Genomic DNA, 16898 nt, shown 5'->3' with positions numbered 1-16898 from the left:
GACACGCGGGATGATCGTACCTTAAGTTGGTGAGAAGAGTATTAGCGCTCTGCAGATAGTAAAGCCCGCATAGCACGCGGTGTGGTGCGACAGATGCACAGAAGATAGTACCGCCTTGAGCAGCCAAGATTCTGTGGGAAATGCTACATGCCCACAGGCGGACGCCGCTGGCAAAAACTGCAGGTTTAACCAGAGAAGAATGGGAGCAAATGGTCGAGGTGAAATCTTTAAATTATCACTAATAGAAGTACCAGTGAAAAATGTTATGGCTGAAAAGTGATTGGCGATAAAAGTGACTTTTCCAAAATAATTTTTCGGACGAAAGTGATTAGTAATGAAAGTAATGGGAGCAAATGGTTGAGGTGAAATCTTTAAATTATCACTAATAGAAGTACCAGTGAAAAATGTTATGGCTGAAAAGTGATTGGCGATAAAAGTGACTTTTCCAAAATAATTTTTCGGACGAAAGTGATTAGTAATGAAAGTAATTAACGATAAGGCACACGAGAAGACAAAAAAATAGAAGGAAAAGCAAAAATGATAGAAAGGAAATAATTTATTAAGGAAAAGAAAAAATAGAGAAGGAAACAAAAAGAAGCAAGTCAATGAGGCCAGAAGTAAATAAGGAAACCTAAAGAACAGCCAGAGATCATAATGTGGAATAAAGGTCTCAGTACTTTTTAGTTAATTCAATCGGCACTGATATGAAGGTTGAATTGAAAAGGGCGACTACTTCTGCACTTCCTCCGCATCAGTGCAATAGGCCACCTGCATGTTTTATTCACCCATTGTGTCAGCATATAGAACTTCTCATACTCGACGGAGTACCACCCAGGGGCCTCTGGCAGGAGCTGATACCACGCCATATGCGCTGATTTCCATTGAACCCTGAAAGAAATTAATTCATTCCCATCGAGCAAAAAAACAAAACTGTAGGCTTAGCTGCGATATATTGTCAATACACTTCCCTGCATGATGCCACTCGCAGGAAAATGTTGCAACTTTTATCATCCGGTTATCGCTAACTGTGTCCTCTTATATGGGCACTCTTTGGGGGAGCTTGGTAACTGTACTATAACTTTTAATAAAAAAGGTGTGCATGTAATCACGGGAGGCTCTTGATGACACACTGGGGACCTTTAAAAGCCTATTTCCGCCAAAGAAAATTGTGAAGTCTGTAGGAATCAAGACTCATATGTGGGTGTGCCACTTCAGCAAGACTTTTAAAATGAAGTTATTACAAAACGTGCAGCGGGGAAATACCGTGTTTTCGATAGATATTATGTTGCGATGACGTCGCAATGCCAGACACAAAAGCATAGAATGATTTCCTAAGTAAACGCAGAGTGCCAACAACCGGTAAGACAATAAAACTTTTATGAGACTTAAACAACGCTTATGGGAATGCCACCAACGGTTTATCTTAATAGAGCAGTCCCCTGACCCACAGCATTCACCAACATTGTGGCCTTTGCTGGAGTTGGTTCGTCTTCAATAAAGCGAAAGATTGCAATAGGCTAAGAAGAGGGGTACATATATCTCTTTGGGCATCTATATATGGACATGAAAAGAGGCGAAGTGAAATATAGAGAAAATTCGCTGCGGCGAACCCCTTATATCGTATTTAATCGGGACATGAATCGTCTCTTGTGAAGAACTTGAATTTTCACCATAACTTAAAAAAAAATAAACTACCTATTAGATAAAGTAATATTCAGATAAAAACAAACTTCTTTTCCAGCAAGTTGCATAATCACGTAACCAAAAAAGTTGTTCTGGGAACAAGAAATCCAGATAAATGCATATTGCATTGCTGTCAAGTAGTCATCCTTTAGAGAACGACCACTATCACCCATACCTACACACAGTACTGCTCAGTACTATGGTACGTTGCCGTGCGCGGCGAAATCACGTTCGGAGAAAGCTTAATCCATTCTCTTCAGTGTTTTAACGTTAAATGTTCCCTATTGACCGTTCATAGACACGATGGTAGATCTCAATCTTCACACCCGAGCGGCCCATAAAAGCTATTATTAATTTGGTCTTTTTTTTTCTTTGTTTCAGCCGTTTACGCCATCAAAATAGGCATCAAATTTCGGTCATGAACTTCCTACGCCACTTCTTCCTCTCTCTTTCTCTCTCTCGCTCTTTATCACTGGTCCGTTCATCCCTCTTTATGAATGCGCCAGCCAGCCCAACTTTCAACGGGCTAACACACTCGCTTTTATTTCTCCGTTTTCTCTTCCCTGGTAGATCAAGTGATACGAGCAAAACTGGAGCTCCCGTGTCTCTGATGCTGTCGATTCTTACTTTTAGGTAGCCCTTCGAACATAATTCTCACTTCATGTAATCTTTCTGCCTCTTCTGCGATGTCCGCACTCACCATCTGAGACTTGCCGAGCTCCAGGCGGTACTTCTCTAATATTCTGGCTGTAGTGTACTTCAGATTCAGCAGCGCCAGCCTCCTGCCCACGCAGTTTCGAGGTCCTATTCCAAACGGCGTATTGGCAGTCTTCTTCAGGAAAGCATCATTTTCCGGTGCGAATCTGCAGTCGTAGAGTCCGGTGTCATAATTACTACCATTTGCAAAGAAACATGTTCATTAATAATATTTTTCCTCTTTTTTATTCTTCGTATAACATTCGACTGCTGTAACGGAGATTTTTTTTTATATGGTAAATCGAAGCAGCTCCCCGAGTAGTCCTGCAAAACGTAACTGTGTAGAACATTCATCCTCTTCCTCTACCTGTTATGCTACAAACAGAATAGGGAAGTGCGTTTACTAACGATGTATCTTAAAAGACAATTTTAATGTGGAAGGGGAAGTGAACTCACAACTTTACCTTTTGAATTTTTCATTTTACGTTGCTATGACAATGCTAGCAGTCGGAGATAAAAAATATGCAAAAACGATACAGCAGAAATGAATTATTTGTTTACATTTGGTAAATCTACCTTCCCTATGGTTCAGTGAGAATTAGGTTACCAGAACATCTAGAGTGTCTGCAAACAAATTGCAATTTTTATAATGCATAAAGCATTGATACACATTTAGTTCCTTCGATTACGCTTTCCATGTTCTTCGAAAGGCGAAAATAAAAGTGCTTCTGTCATTTCATATAGAAGTTGAAATACAAAAAGAATCATTTGTGCCCTTCAGCCTTGGCAACAATGCTAAGGACACATGCATTGGTTTCTTTCCTAAACGCACCTTTCCGGAATGAACTCATCGGCATCGTACCAGAAACGTGGGTCTCTTTGAATATGGTACTGGGACACCATAAAGTTGGTCCCAGCTTTGAATTTTATGCCGTTGAACTCGAAGCCTTCCTTGGCTTGTCTTGTTACAAACCTGCATCAGTCAACGCAGCGTAGCATTATTTTTTGCAATCTCAGCATCCACAGGATGTTGCATACCACAGACTCTCCAGTCTTGTGCGCATACAAATTTTGCATAGCCCAAAATGTCACAGCTGCGTGAGAACAATCAAGTATCATTGCTTCAATCACCTGTCGCTGGTGAATCTAAGTTAGATTGTTGTGAACATAAGATACGGTTCTGTAGGTTACGAAGCAGTCAGTCACACCGCTATATTAGTCTGAAACAGAAACTCAGACAAGCTAGCAAAAGAGCATGCTGCTTTTCAAACACACAGATATATATATTCGATAATTACGAATTAAGAAAAAGACAAAATGCGCTCAACGCGAAGTAAACGTAGAACCCATCTTTGATAATCGGTGAGTTTTCTTCCACCTGACACCAGTGTTTCGCTTGTCTAACATCTCGCTTCACGTTTTCGTTGTATACTATAATTAAACCTCTGAGTAAAATTTATGCAAACCAAAGCTCGTTTTAGTGTACAAATTACAAAAAAAAAATCGAACTTCATGTCCTTATTCCTGCAACGTTTAGAAACTTAATTTACAGAAGCTATTGCGGTTATTTAATTTTGAAATGAAATCTTAAGGGTTCGAACTTGTCTTCCTTACAATCTGCCGACATTCACGCACATGACGAAGATTGCTTTAGTTTATGGGCTTTAACGTACCAAAGTGACTAAGGCTATGAGAGACGCCATAGTGGAGGGCTCCGAAATTTTCTACCACCTGGGGTTCTTTAACGTGCGCTGATTTGGCACAGCACAAGGGCGTCTAGCTTTTCGCCACCAAGGAAAAGCGGCCAGCGAGGCCGAGATTCGATCCCACATCCTCGAGAACAGTAGTCGAGTGCCCTGCCACTGCACCACCCCGACAGTGTGCACAAGACAAAGACAATGTTGCATGACTTTAAAATGGGCGTTTTAAGCTCTAGTTGGGAACATATATACTTAATCATCGCCATCCCGCGGTGTAGTAAAGCGACCTTAAGCCAAAGTTGTTCTTCCCCGTCCGTGTATGTGCATTGCACGCCTGATTTCGATGACAGCAGAAAATACTTCATTGCTTCTATATGTTCACTAAACGTGTCACTTAATAAGAATTTGAAAGTTCGTGTATGGTCCTGCTCCAAAATGCGAATACAGGCTTAGTAAAATGATCTCGGTAACGATTTTCTACTTTGTCAGCATTATTGTGGATTTCTAGTTTGTTTCTAGGACGTAGATAATATTGTTATCTAGTTTAATGTGCTATAAATGGACTTACTGTCGTTCTCGCCACAGAATCCGCCTTCACCTGTCTGAACTATTGTGCCGCTGCTCAACTCCGCACACATGCGATTGTCGATCTCATTGAGCTATATCCTTGGTCAACACATGGGTGACTGGTTGCGCGAGCCGCCTGCTATCCATGGCAAAACAAAGTTACTCCATCACAGAATGACAGTGTTTCTGGTGTTCCAATTGCAGCAACACACATTTTGCATTTTCCGTCGTCTGCAAATCCGACCGGGTTCGACAAGAGGCAGGCAACTTATTCAGTCGTCCCGTCGATTCCCCTTGCTCTTCTCTCTGTGACACCGCTGCACACGTCTTATCTTTATCGGTCTTTAACTGCACTGGTGACAAACAGCGCTTGTATTCTTGGCTGCATTTCCTTATTGACCTTCTCTCAACGCCAACCACTCGAATTTTTCCTTGCTTTTTGCGTACTCCACGAAAATGCATTATACCGCATCAATACGCAACTCGATGGCGTTAAGCTCTCACTAGTGATTACCCAGCATTTGCTCCCCACCATCCTGGAACACTTCTGTTGTGCTCAAACGGCAACGGTCACATTGCGTCGCTGGCGAATACGACAGCTTGCGCCCGAATTTTTATTGGCCGGATCTCTACCGCTCCAACCACAGTTATATGGGCCGCATGAGAGCTCGATTAACACCAGAAATAAAAGACCTCCGCTTTCCAGTAAAGGACACACGCAACCCGTCGCCATTAGAACAAATCTGTTTTCTCGTGGCTTTGCTTGAGCCTTACACCCAGCCTCTTTCGCACTCCCTCCGCGACAAACTCACCGCCACCTATCATTTTTAGACCAATAACATCACGGAACATTTGAAACGATTGCTCAGAGAAATGACGTTCATAAATGCATCCTACGATTACCAGAATTGGCATGTTACACTGTCATTTGTGACTTGTTCCTACAGCTCTTCTCATCATGATACCGCTAGACATTGTCTTTTTTTTTTCTTTGGGGACATCCATTACTTCCCTTCGACACCTCACCACTGGCCGTCATCGTCACTGGTACTTACAGCCATGACGCCACCACTCACGTTTATGCTAGCCACCAGATCGTTCGTAACAGGATACCTGTCTCCTGAGAGTCCCAAACGTGCCGAATCGCTACCATTATATGCACCATACGCTCCCGAATCGCTTGCCTTTCTGGCTCCCATTCCGTCGAGTTGGCTTGTGTGAGCTTCTCCCGCATTGCACTGGCCCTTACTGCTTCTTTCGCAACGGAAACGACGTAAAATACAAATATTAATCTCTTTGTACGATATCTTCGCCGGTATATCCTGATCCACCGATGTGAAAAAGACCCGCCTCAGGCTAAGATAATTACGGTCGTATTCACCCTATAGACTAGATTTTGTAGCCCCTAATTTGGCGCACCCCTTTTCTGCCCACTGGTGCATCGCCGCGTGGTCGTTTTCCTGGGGACTCGAGAACCCTCAATCCCCCCCCCCCCCCCCCCTTCTCAGTAAATTTTGTCTGTCTTGAAGTTCACCGGACCAAACAAAAAAAAAGCACGCAGCAAAGTAAAAAAATAAATACTTCGTCCCGTCAGCCACTTCATATCAGCTCCAACGAACAGTTTGCCATTTGTTGATCACCAGCACAATGTTTACGTCACTCACTGCCACACAAACACTTTTGATCATTCGATCATGCTACGTACGTTAAATTATGGTTTATGGGGTGTAACGTCCCTAGGCGAATCAGGCCTCAGGAGTTGAAGGGACTTAGGAATGTACGCAGTGTTCGGCATGTGTGCAGCTCCTGTTCTTGAAAGCAGTGTATAAAGTGACTATCTTCTGCCAATAAAATTTAGTTAAGAGTAGCGCTCTATTCCTTCCTCAATTGCTTCGCGCTGAAAGTATTCCTTTTATTGCGAAAGCAATATACTTTCACTTTTCAGCCCTTCTTGTAGCGAGGCGGTAGCTATCATTGACCTTTAGCGTAAACTTTGGCGCACCACCAAGCACAGCTGCGCAAAAACAGGAGCCCCAACTCGCACCGTCAACTCGCGAGGCGGTAGCTACCAATCGCGGCCTAACTACCGCTCCCTCTGTGAGGGAGCGCTACAGCCGGAGTGACGTCATCCCATCTGCCGCAAAAACAGGGGCCCCAACTCGCGCCGTCGGCTCGCGAAGCGGTAACTACCAGCCGCAGCCTAACTCCCGCTCCCTCCGTGAGGGAGCGCTACAGCCGGGGTGACGTCATCCCATCTGCGGCAAAAACAGGAACCCCAACTCGCGCCGTCGGCTCGCGAGGCGGTAGCTACCAACCGCGGAGCTGCAGTTGTGCCAATGCTCCTAAAGCTAAGAAGAATTATGGGGCTGCAGCCGCAGCTACTGTAGGGGGTGCAACGTTGGATACTATAGAAGGTGGCCTAGCGGCAGGTGGAACCAATGCAGTCTCCAGGGATGCTTTCATTTCTGCTGGCGTAAAGGATGCCGTTGCAGCCGGTGCCGGAGCGGCAGTTGTACATTCTGCCTTAACCTCACTTACAACTAAGTATATCGTTGCAGCCACGGCACTCCTTGCCTCGCTACTAGTTATACATAGAATAACCAGGTACCACCCCGCAATAAACAATAGTTGAACCATATGCCGTGGCCAGAGTGAATCACTGCATAACCATAAGCATAACCACAAGCACCATAACCACCAGCTGAACATAAGCGTAGCCATAGCTATTGCTTTCACGATTACCAGGCTTAACCAAGCTAAGCCACTGCCAATATTTTCTACTATGAACCAAATTGCCCAGCAGAGCGTTTTATTGAGCTCATTGCTATTACATAAACTAAGTGTGCTGATCATTGATCCTGCACTTCTTGATTGGATCCGATAATTTCCTTTGCTCGTGTTGAATTTGTCAGCATTAATGCCGCTGATAACTCTAATGTACCACTTGGTTCTGGAGTTCCTCCGGGATGAGTACTTGACCCCCTTACCTTAAATTGCAAAAGTATTATTACTCTAGGTTTCGAGCCTTCAGCTTGATGCGGCCGCACCCACGGGACGCTGTGACGTCACACCCCATGTGACACTAGGGTGAGAGCCGGACTACCAACTCAAGCGGTCGGCGTAGCGCGGTCGCAGCCACGGCGCAGCGCATGAGGTCACACCTTACGTGACACAAAAGCGGTCGGCGTGGCGCGCTGGAGGCGCAGCTCGTGCTCACGCGATACTGACGTCAGGCATGTTTATACAACTTGGTAAAAGCGGGGCTTTATATGTGGCTGGCAGGAGCTGCCAACTTGGGTCTCACGTTTCACATGGGACGGTTATGTTATGTCAGAATCAGCCTGTTAGGACCCTGGAATTCACGTTACCCCTTTAGGCCACTAAGGCACGTTCATACGGGCTGGTTAAAGCGGGGCTTTATATGTGGGCTAAGGAAAAAAGAAGAATAAGAACGCTCCGTCACCCACAGGTAATGCTTTCGCTCAATATTTGGTTCAGCAGCGTTGAACCCTTGTAATTTTTTTTAACCTTCTACATTAAAGTGAATAGCCGTTCCACATTGTAATGTACTCTGTATCCTGAGGGTAAAATAAATAAATAAATATCTCTTACCAAGGAGTATGCTGAGAGGAGAGGGGGTGGGAGAGTGCAGATGGAGAAGAGAGGGAATGCTAACTGTATTTACAGGGGAGCTAGTGTTATCTGGCGTTGCATGCAGGTTGAGAGCCAGTGCGGTCCTCCTGTTGACGACGACGCAGAAGGGGCACAAGGAGCTGCCAACAAGCCTGTCTCAGTAGAGATTGTTGTTTATAAATTTCTCCCGTAAGAGTATTATCATCGCCTGGAAAACTACGGATTCTAATATATCTGGAAGATTTTTTTTTTATATACGCCTGAATAATTGAATCTGCTATCGCTTAGCGACGCTTCTTCGCAACGTAATGGATTCATACCCTTGTCATAAAACGTAGCAATATCGACCGAGTTCCATTCGCCGTTTTTAAATCCAAGTTTCACTATCGAAATTCAGGCTTGATTCTACACAAGTTGCAAAGGATTCGGGAGGGCTAATAAATTTCAACGGCGCTTGGGTACCCGTGCAATGCGGTATAGTGCACAATACTTCTCTTTTTTCCAATTGCTTTCGCTTCGGTAAACTGTACATTTCACAACCGTCTGGCTCAGTTAATAGCTGCCCTGTATAAAGCTTCGTGCAAATTAAGCTGTCTCTTTTACAGCTGGCGTAAAGCCGAATGTCTAAGTTCACTCAGTCTCTTGTGACATCGGTTCAATAAAAAATGAACATGCTGCCAGGAAAGCGGCACGTGGATGAGCTGTTTTGACACTTGAAAAAATTTTGCGAAAATGCGTTGCATTTTAGCTATCTAATAAAAATGCAAGAATGCGCGCTTTTCTCGGTGTGCTTTGTCGTCACCATGCTTGTCAGTTCAAGTACTAGATTTTGCCTCAATTCAACGAAACAAATAACGAGCTGTGCAATTATTACATTTTCTGACATTTCGCTTTTTCGTGATTCCATGTAAAGCTGTAAAATCAAGCTTCGTGTTCCGTTGAATGTCCACGTAGAGACGCCTATCTGTAACAATTTCAAGGTCTTATTGCGGGTTCATCCACTTATGGCATTCTTCGTTCGTGACACCTATACCGACGACATTCTTGAATTGTTGCTTGAAGCTTGGGTTTAGAGGAGCCTTGTCACCAGAATTTAAGCTTTATCTGTCATCAGAAAGTTTTAACCGTAACGACTTCATAGCATTGGCAATACTCTCGAAGTAGGTGTCACATTGTTTTCATAATGCGTGTCTCAAATTTGATCTGCCTTTCTCTCTCTGCTGTTTCTTGTTTAATATTCTGTCTTCCTGCTAAACACGGTACTGCAAGCCAAACACAAACAAAAGAATGCTGGAGAATCAAGCTCCACCTTTCAGAGTAATTAGGACATGGCCTCGTGTTAATGGCTTGCATTTGCTGGCTCCCATTGCCAATCCTCGTTCACGTCTATCAATTTGTAATTGCTTATCGATTGTTTTTATTTCTTCCTCTATTATCAAACATACTTATGAGTATGAAACCTTAAGTTACCCATTATATATTCCCTTTTTAATCATGGCAGTATGAACGCGCCTGCTTGGCCTAGGAGCAGCGTATCTAGTGAAAGGTCCTGGAAGGTTAGATTCCGATCTCAACACAAATCTCGATTGCAGCACGAGATGCCAATTGGACCATTTCGTATGCTCTAACCACGAATTCCCCGGCGACCAGTAAGTGCACGGCCATCATGTCACTGGTAAGTTCTCCCTTGCCAGAGGCCCGCCAGTGAATTTTCGCTCACAACGTCAAAGCCAACGTCATGTTTTCTGGAGAACGGGGTCTTCCAAGGCATCATCTCTGCCCATGTGGCTTTTACGAGCATATGGTTCTGGCATGTGGTAGCTGGCAGGTTACATGCCCACGCACTGACCGGTCGTCAGGTTGTCTGACGTCAGGAGACCACGTGACATGGTTCATATGGTTGGAGTTCCAACTCCATTAGGTTGATCTTTTGATATCGGATTATCAGAAGGGAATCACATCCAGCACTCTAGGATCAGGTACCCTTCCCAAGACCACTCCCACGTTCGTACGGCTGACGGGTGGTCTTTCATATCATGTGGCTGATTATTACTGCATGCTAATTAGTATTAGGTTCATGTTGAGTATAGTCATTGAGCTTATAACGAAAAGTGTACACATACACGAAGCAGCATCAGCAAAAAGACCCGGCAAAGGGGAGCCATTAACGCGTCGTGCCATATCCTAAAGAGCGGAGCTAAGATCATCCTAAATGGTTCGTCGCTCTCATATCGTGAAGGCCAGAGACATGATCGAGGCGTGCCTGCCTGTCCATAACAGTGATTCAGAGACCCGGCTTTGCCCGCGACCACACATAGCAGAAGCAAGATTCGCTGCTTAAAACTTGAATTCTTTCTTCAACTGTGCCCGCGTGCTTCAGTGAAGAGCCGACCAATACCGCAAAACAGATAGTACGCTGCAGTAGGATCCCATTCTTTGGGACAAATTTCTGATTTTCAAATCATGCTCACGTACAGCAGTCCCGGAGAATAAAGCCGCAGCGTCTCGTTCACAACTTGACCCAGGTATTTCAGTTTCCGCGTGACAGTTTCATAATCAAGTGAGCCCTACAAAAGAAGAAAGAGCGAACAGTCTCAAGCAGCAGCAGTTAATGCGTACGGAGCAGTCTGTTGCTGAGCTGCGCCATTACACTTCAGTTGACGGCAGGCGGAGCTAAGCAAGACTGCTTTGCAATGCCATCTACATGTAGACGCAACATCTGTGTTCGAGACAGCATAGAACGCATCAATACAAGGCGCATAACCTCGTCAAAATACTAAGCACGCTGCAGATACAGTACTCCCGTTTCCAGACTTTGATTTTGTGTAGTCTTTTCTTCATGATTGCACGCTGAAAAGAGCACAATACAGTCAGTGACAGTCGAAGATGATGCTATAAAACGGTCGTATCATGCCTTAGCGCGTGTTGACTACCGTGATATGTCTCAAACGCGCAATAAGAAACAACACACGGCGAAAAACGAAACTAGGGCTACGGCTTTGCTCGGTATTTTGGAGAGATGAAGCGCGTAGATTTGTTCGAGTAAAAAAAAAAAAAAAGCTGCAGATAACAAATGCCCTTAATTTTTTGCCACCTCTAGTTTTGTTTTATTCCGCAGCCAACCGCGCATAGTACATACAACTTTGGCGCCCAGTCGTGCGTGACAAAGGTATATATTTAGGTAATCATTCAACAAGAAAAACAAATATTCAATTTCCTTACCTTTTTTTTTCTGATGGCGAAGCTTTAGCGTGTCTCTTCGTCAAATACATCTTAAAGATTTAAATATCTTGGCACTTTCTATATACTCGCGTGGCCTGGTCTACACTAACGTTTCATTTCCCAAAATACAATATCAGCGAAGGCTTTTTATCATTTCTGAAACATTTCTGTCGTTGAAGGCTATTTATGTGACAATCGGAATCGGGTATAAAATGTTAAGGCGCAAATTGCAGACCGCCTTGAAAAACACCTGACTGAAATGTTTACACCGAGCTTCCGTTTCAGAAAACTGGCTTTTATTACGCTTAAATGATAACTCACACAATAAGACTATCTTCGACTTGAACGCTGTGCCCCTGCAGGGTCCCGAGAAGCGTCCAAGATACTAAAATGAGCTTCCCTCTGGAGTGCTCTTCCAAATAACACCTTGCGCATACACTTTGCAAGTGAAATGAGCCAGCGGATGGTCGCACAATAGCTTTTTTTCTAGGTCTGTTAAAAAAATCTGCTTAAATTGGGCCTTGATGGAAACACTGCATGCATCTGGCTTTCAAGACGACCCACTGCCTTTCAATAGGGCACTTTGTTCTAGAAGTCAAGAATTAAAATGTTACCTAATAATTCATAATTAACTTCCCATAGGAAGCGAAAAATACTTCTTACTAGGCAAGGCGACTTCCAACCGCTCTCTGCTGATTTCACCCTGATATATACTTCGTTTTTTTAAAAGTTTGGCTAGCTGGTATAGCAGGTATTCAAGTTACCTCACCGGCACCACATTTTGGTGCAGAGCACACATCCAGCAGTGCAATCCGAAACAAATAACGACAAAGCGATTTGATATGTCTACAGCAGTTCGCGGTGCTTCGTGTGCCACAAAATTGCCGCCACTTTACAGAATTAGTGCATCCTTCCTATACATATACCTGGGACACACAGTAATAAAACTGAAGGCTGCAGACATCAACGCTAAGCACTGTTTTAAATCTTTCTTAATCGCCAATGCGTTTGAAAATACCTAAAGCTGGAAAAAGCATTTTAAAGTTGATAGGGTGGTCTTAATTTCCAGCTTTGTATATTTATAAAATGGCGTTGCTCCGCTTGGTTTCGTCGCCACAATCCCGCTGACTTCTCTATCGTCAAGCATGCAAATGACGTCCGTGCCTAGTGCACAAGAAATGTAGGCGACACCATTTTAAAGTATGCAGGGTGGGAAAGACAACAACTGAGCTTTCAAATTGGCATCTTTGTCGTTCGAAAATTAGAAATAAGTAAATATTAAAACTCGGAGCCTGAAAAGAAACTCAGTGTCTAAGCTCACTTGTTTTGCTGGCTACCTTAAATTGCGCATTATAATGGAGTTCATTACACTTAGATAAAAAGTTGTTTAGCGAATTGAAGTGTTTATTTTCGAATATTAAGCAGTTTCACGTAAAAACCCCATGCAGAGACAGGAGAGACGTCCCTCTCATTGCTTTTAGAACTAAGTACATATATGAAAACCTTAACAAAAATAGTACCGTAAGAAATCATTCTTTCCGCTTTTGGTCGACTGACATCTTTTGTCGTTAATGTGATTAAATATTTTACATGTTGAAATTTCTTCAGGCTCGTAAATATTGTAATCACTCTTGTCGACGCAAAAAAGTCAATTTGTGCAGAAATTAGTTTTAGCATTCGTAAATCTGAGTGGCAAAGAATCTACTCACCGAATCTGAAAGTGCATTCAAAACTTCCTCGCGGACCCTTTCTTGGACATCCGGGTGCTTAGCAAGAAGGAAGGTTATGTAGCTAAGGGACGTGGCAGTCGTCTCAAAGCTGCAATAAAGGTGCCACATGCGATCACTGGTTAAACCCTTATAGGCCAGCGGGACTAAAGAGAGGAAAATAAAGGAGACAGATTTATAAATATACTAAAATGAATTACATTGCACAGAAATTGCTAGCATAACGAATATTGCGGAAGTTTCAAAACATATCCGAAAAAGAGGGATAGCCAGTTGACAAAAAGCAAGCACCAGTGGCAAGAACCAGTTGGTATCGTGCCAGTATAGCGCGCAAAAATACAGAATACTTTATCGTGTAGACTTGGAATTGGCATTTCGCATGGGATTTGGTATTTTTAGCTTTCCTGGGTATCTAATAATGTCAAAATACAAATCCTATAGGGGCTGCGTATGCTCGCTCTGAAATAACAAACCTTATATAGGTACAGTGATTTCTCCCAGAATTTGAGAAGCGTCCAACCGTACCATCTTCGTCTTGCCCAGCGAGATGTAGTTCAGCGTATTGCTGGAATGTAAGCGCAATTAAGCTAACTGACAAAACGGGAGGGTGAGCTTTGTGATGCTGGTTGTGTCATCTATTTCCGCACACTACACTTGGTTGGTGTGGCTGCCCCAACCGCTTGAACATTGCTGCTTTCCTTCTTGTGCGTCTTATGCTGATTTTACGCTTTGTTCGCGGCGTTGACTGAATGCGGCATGTGTGTCAGAAAGTACCGGGTAACCAATGCTATTCAAGAACAAAATATGCTGGAACTGGCAAAGCTCTTAGTCCCTACATGGAATATGCTTTCGCGCTGCTTGCTGTAATGGCAGATGGAAGTAATGATGATGATGGCGATGGCGATGATGGCTTGAAAACGAATGGCGTCTGCATTGCCAGCATGCCAGACCCTTGAATTCATGTTACCCCTAGGCACCACAGGCACGTTCATACGACTTCGCTAAATCTGGGCTTTTATGTGGGCTAGTAGCCTACGCTATCGCGTCCTAAATTTAATAGCGGAACTTAAATGTGCCTCATAATTTTTTTACCACGAACACAAACGAGAAACTGGGCAGGGATCTAATTATTTTCAATATTGAAGCTCTTGGAAAGTCTCAGAATCATGAGCCTACCATTACTGCTCTAATCAATTCCCAAATCTCATATCTCGCTGAAAGAAAATATAATCTCGTGATGGCGTAGTTTCTCAGCGACTAACTACTTACTTCTAAATAGCAAATTATGAACTGTCATTTTCCGGTATTGAAGTCTTTTACTTGAATATTCCTTGAAGAAAAAAAAAAGGTAGCCTTTTAAAAAAAAAACCAGCTCCAAGCCATCTCTTATGGCAGATGCCTCTTAAAGCAGGCATCTCTCGAGTAATCTCTTACGGCTATTTACCTTCAAAAACCCCTGAAAAGAAAGTAAAAGCCAACGCTTTGCCTGCAAAAATCTAAATGCTTATTAAAGTGAATCATAACTAAATTTTATCTATTACAGACAGAGATTTCAAAAAAAATACAGGATATAGCAGACGTTAACGCAAAAGAGCCCGCATGTTTGAAGTGAATAGTTAATGGAGTTGCTTGGTGAATGACCCTACGTAAAGTGCAGAGCCTGAAATTCAATGGCATATTTTTAAATAACAAAATATCATGCATATAAAATCATTATTTCTTCCTCATACATGCAGCCAGTTTACTAAATTGTTTAAATATTTTTGAGACATTTTTCTTATATATGAATATGAATCTTCTTTAAGCTATCCAAAGAGCTTGGAATGTTCTATAGATATATCTTAGTTTATTAGAGTTGAATTTTTTGTAAATTTATATATAGTGGCAGAAAATATGGAAGACAAGCTCCGCCTTTAGGAGTATGACACAATAGCGTAGGCAAAATCCTGCTTTAACCAAGCAAAATAAACGTTCCGGCGTGGTCTAGGGCTAACGTAAATGCAATTGGGGTCGCAGCGGGCTGATTCTGATGCCATCCTCCCTTGACAGAAGAGCGACCAAAGTTGGCCGCTCCCGCAAAACGTGATGTCGGGCAACACTAAGTCGACTTGTTAGTGCTTGGCCATGTCAGCTGCCAGCTACCGCCTGCCAGCATCATACCCGTGATTTTTCGCTCACAATACCGCAGGCGGATTGCTGTCGAACGTCAGCTTTAACGTCGTAAAAATGTTCCTTTCATATGTTCCTATTTGAACTATATGTGATATTTATCATATTAGTCCTTGTATTTAACAGTTGTTACCATGGCATGTCTGTTTTTTAATCGCATTCTTTTCTATACGCTTGAATTCTTACCCCCCGACGAACACCACAGCGGAGCTTGAGCTTATCTCAGCAGCGGTCAGTGACCTCGACTTGATGTATCCTGCGCAAGCAAAGAGACAGCAAGCACGATTCTGAATAGGCTGGTAACGATTGATACCAAGAACATACAGTACAAGCAGGTAATAGTGTAAGGTATAATGTGACACATTTTGGAGCTCCATTGGCGGAGAGGTGAAATTTTTGATCGAACATTTGTGTTTAGGCATCAGACAGGTGCCTAAAATTTAATTCCAGTTTTCTTTACATTAATATTTGGCTGCAAATTGCTCTACGTTTTTTATGACAGAATTTGGGATTGGCAGACGATGTATCTGCTTGTATTTCCACCTGCTATCTTCATTCGTTCTTATTTTGTGATTTTTTTTAAGATTACTTATTTCAAGCGAAGCATCGCGCGAAGCCTGTACTATGAGTGAGAAATAAAAGCAAAAATTACGGCCACGAAGCATAAAAGGTAAAAACAGGAACAAAACAGAAGACTGAATTTCAAGTTACAGTTGAGGAAAAAGTCTATTGAGCGCTCAAGTTTTAATAATTTTCTTTTCTGAATTTTCTCGGTTTTGGAACGAAGGAAATTTTTTGCGTCGTGACTTCGCCGATAACACTGCACAAGGAAGCAACGCAGCTTTCAAATCAGAGTTACTGATAAGCATTTCTTGCTGCAGCATCAAATACATTCTTTTGTTCTCTCTGTTATCGAGACGATGCTTGAACGAGAAGGCTTATTCGCCTCCATGGTTAAATGACTTGTCTGCACTAGCTTTCGTGTATTCTTTTCTTGCGCAATTCAGCAACCTACTATAAATGAGCATAATAGGCCTAAGCAAAATGAAGACGTTTTGAAGTGTTACTTCTACCCGGTTAGCGTATTACCATAAGGCTTTCCTAAGACGGACTACCTATCCGTGCAAAGGAAATGGACTGCTAACGAAACCATAGGATGGTTGGTAGGTTTGTGGGGTTTAACGTCCGAAAGCGGCTCAGGCTATGAGAGACGCCGTAGTGGAGGACTCCGGAAATTTCGACCATCTGGGGTTCTTTAACGTCCACTGACATAGCACATCACACGGGTGCCTTGCTTTTCGCCTCCATCGAAAAGCGGCCGCCGACGCCGGCATTCGATCCCGCATCCTTGGGAACAGTAGTCGAGCACCTTAACCACTGCTCCATCCCGCCGGGTACGAAATCATAGGAATAATTTCTGCATATCTTTTGAAGCCAATGTTTTAAGTGGTTTGAAGAGTTGAATTTGGCATCTCACGCAGAGTGAGATGAGCAGTCGTCA

The 16898-nt window shown here is 43.2% G+C and overlaps 1 protein-coding gene across 1 annotated transcript in view; it reads right to left on the bottom strand.

Annotated features, from left to right (window-relative positions):
• Positions 1-705: 705 nt before the first annotated feature.
• The window catches only part of LOC146190933 (cytochrome P450 3A14-like), a 36051-nt gene continuing 19858 nt past the window's right edge, over positions 706-16898 (bottom strand). Inside the window, exons 9-14 of the mRNA XM_084599865.1 lie at positions 15584-15653; positions 13211-13319; positions 10755-10846; positions 3212-3352; positions 2384-2546; positions 706-888 (exon numbers count right to left, since the gene is read on the bottom strand). Of these exons, the coding sequence (XP_084455991.1) occupies positions 811-888; positions 2384-2546; positions 3212-3352; positions 10755-10846; positions 13211-13319; positions 15584-15653 (653 nt within the window). The 3' untranslated portion in view covers positions 706-810. The remainder of the gene's footprint in view (positions 889-2383; positions 2547-3211; positions 3353-10754; positions 10847-13210; positions 13320-15583; positions 15654-16898) is intronic.

The sequence above is a fragment of the Amblyomma maculatum genome, chromosome 4 (genome assembly GCF_055883805.1).
Source record: "Amblyomma maculatum isolate TAMU_Amacu chromosome 4, ASM5588380v1, whole genome shotgun sequence".
Taxonomy (NCBI): domain Eukaryota; kingdom Metazoa; phylum Arthropoda; class Arachnida; order Ixodida; family Ixodidae; genus Amblyomma; species Amblyomma maculatum.
This window is presented reverse-complemented; position numbering and strand designations above follow the sequence as displayed.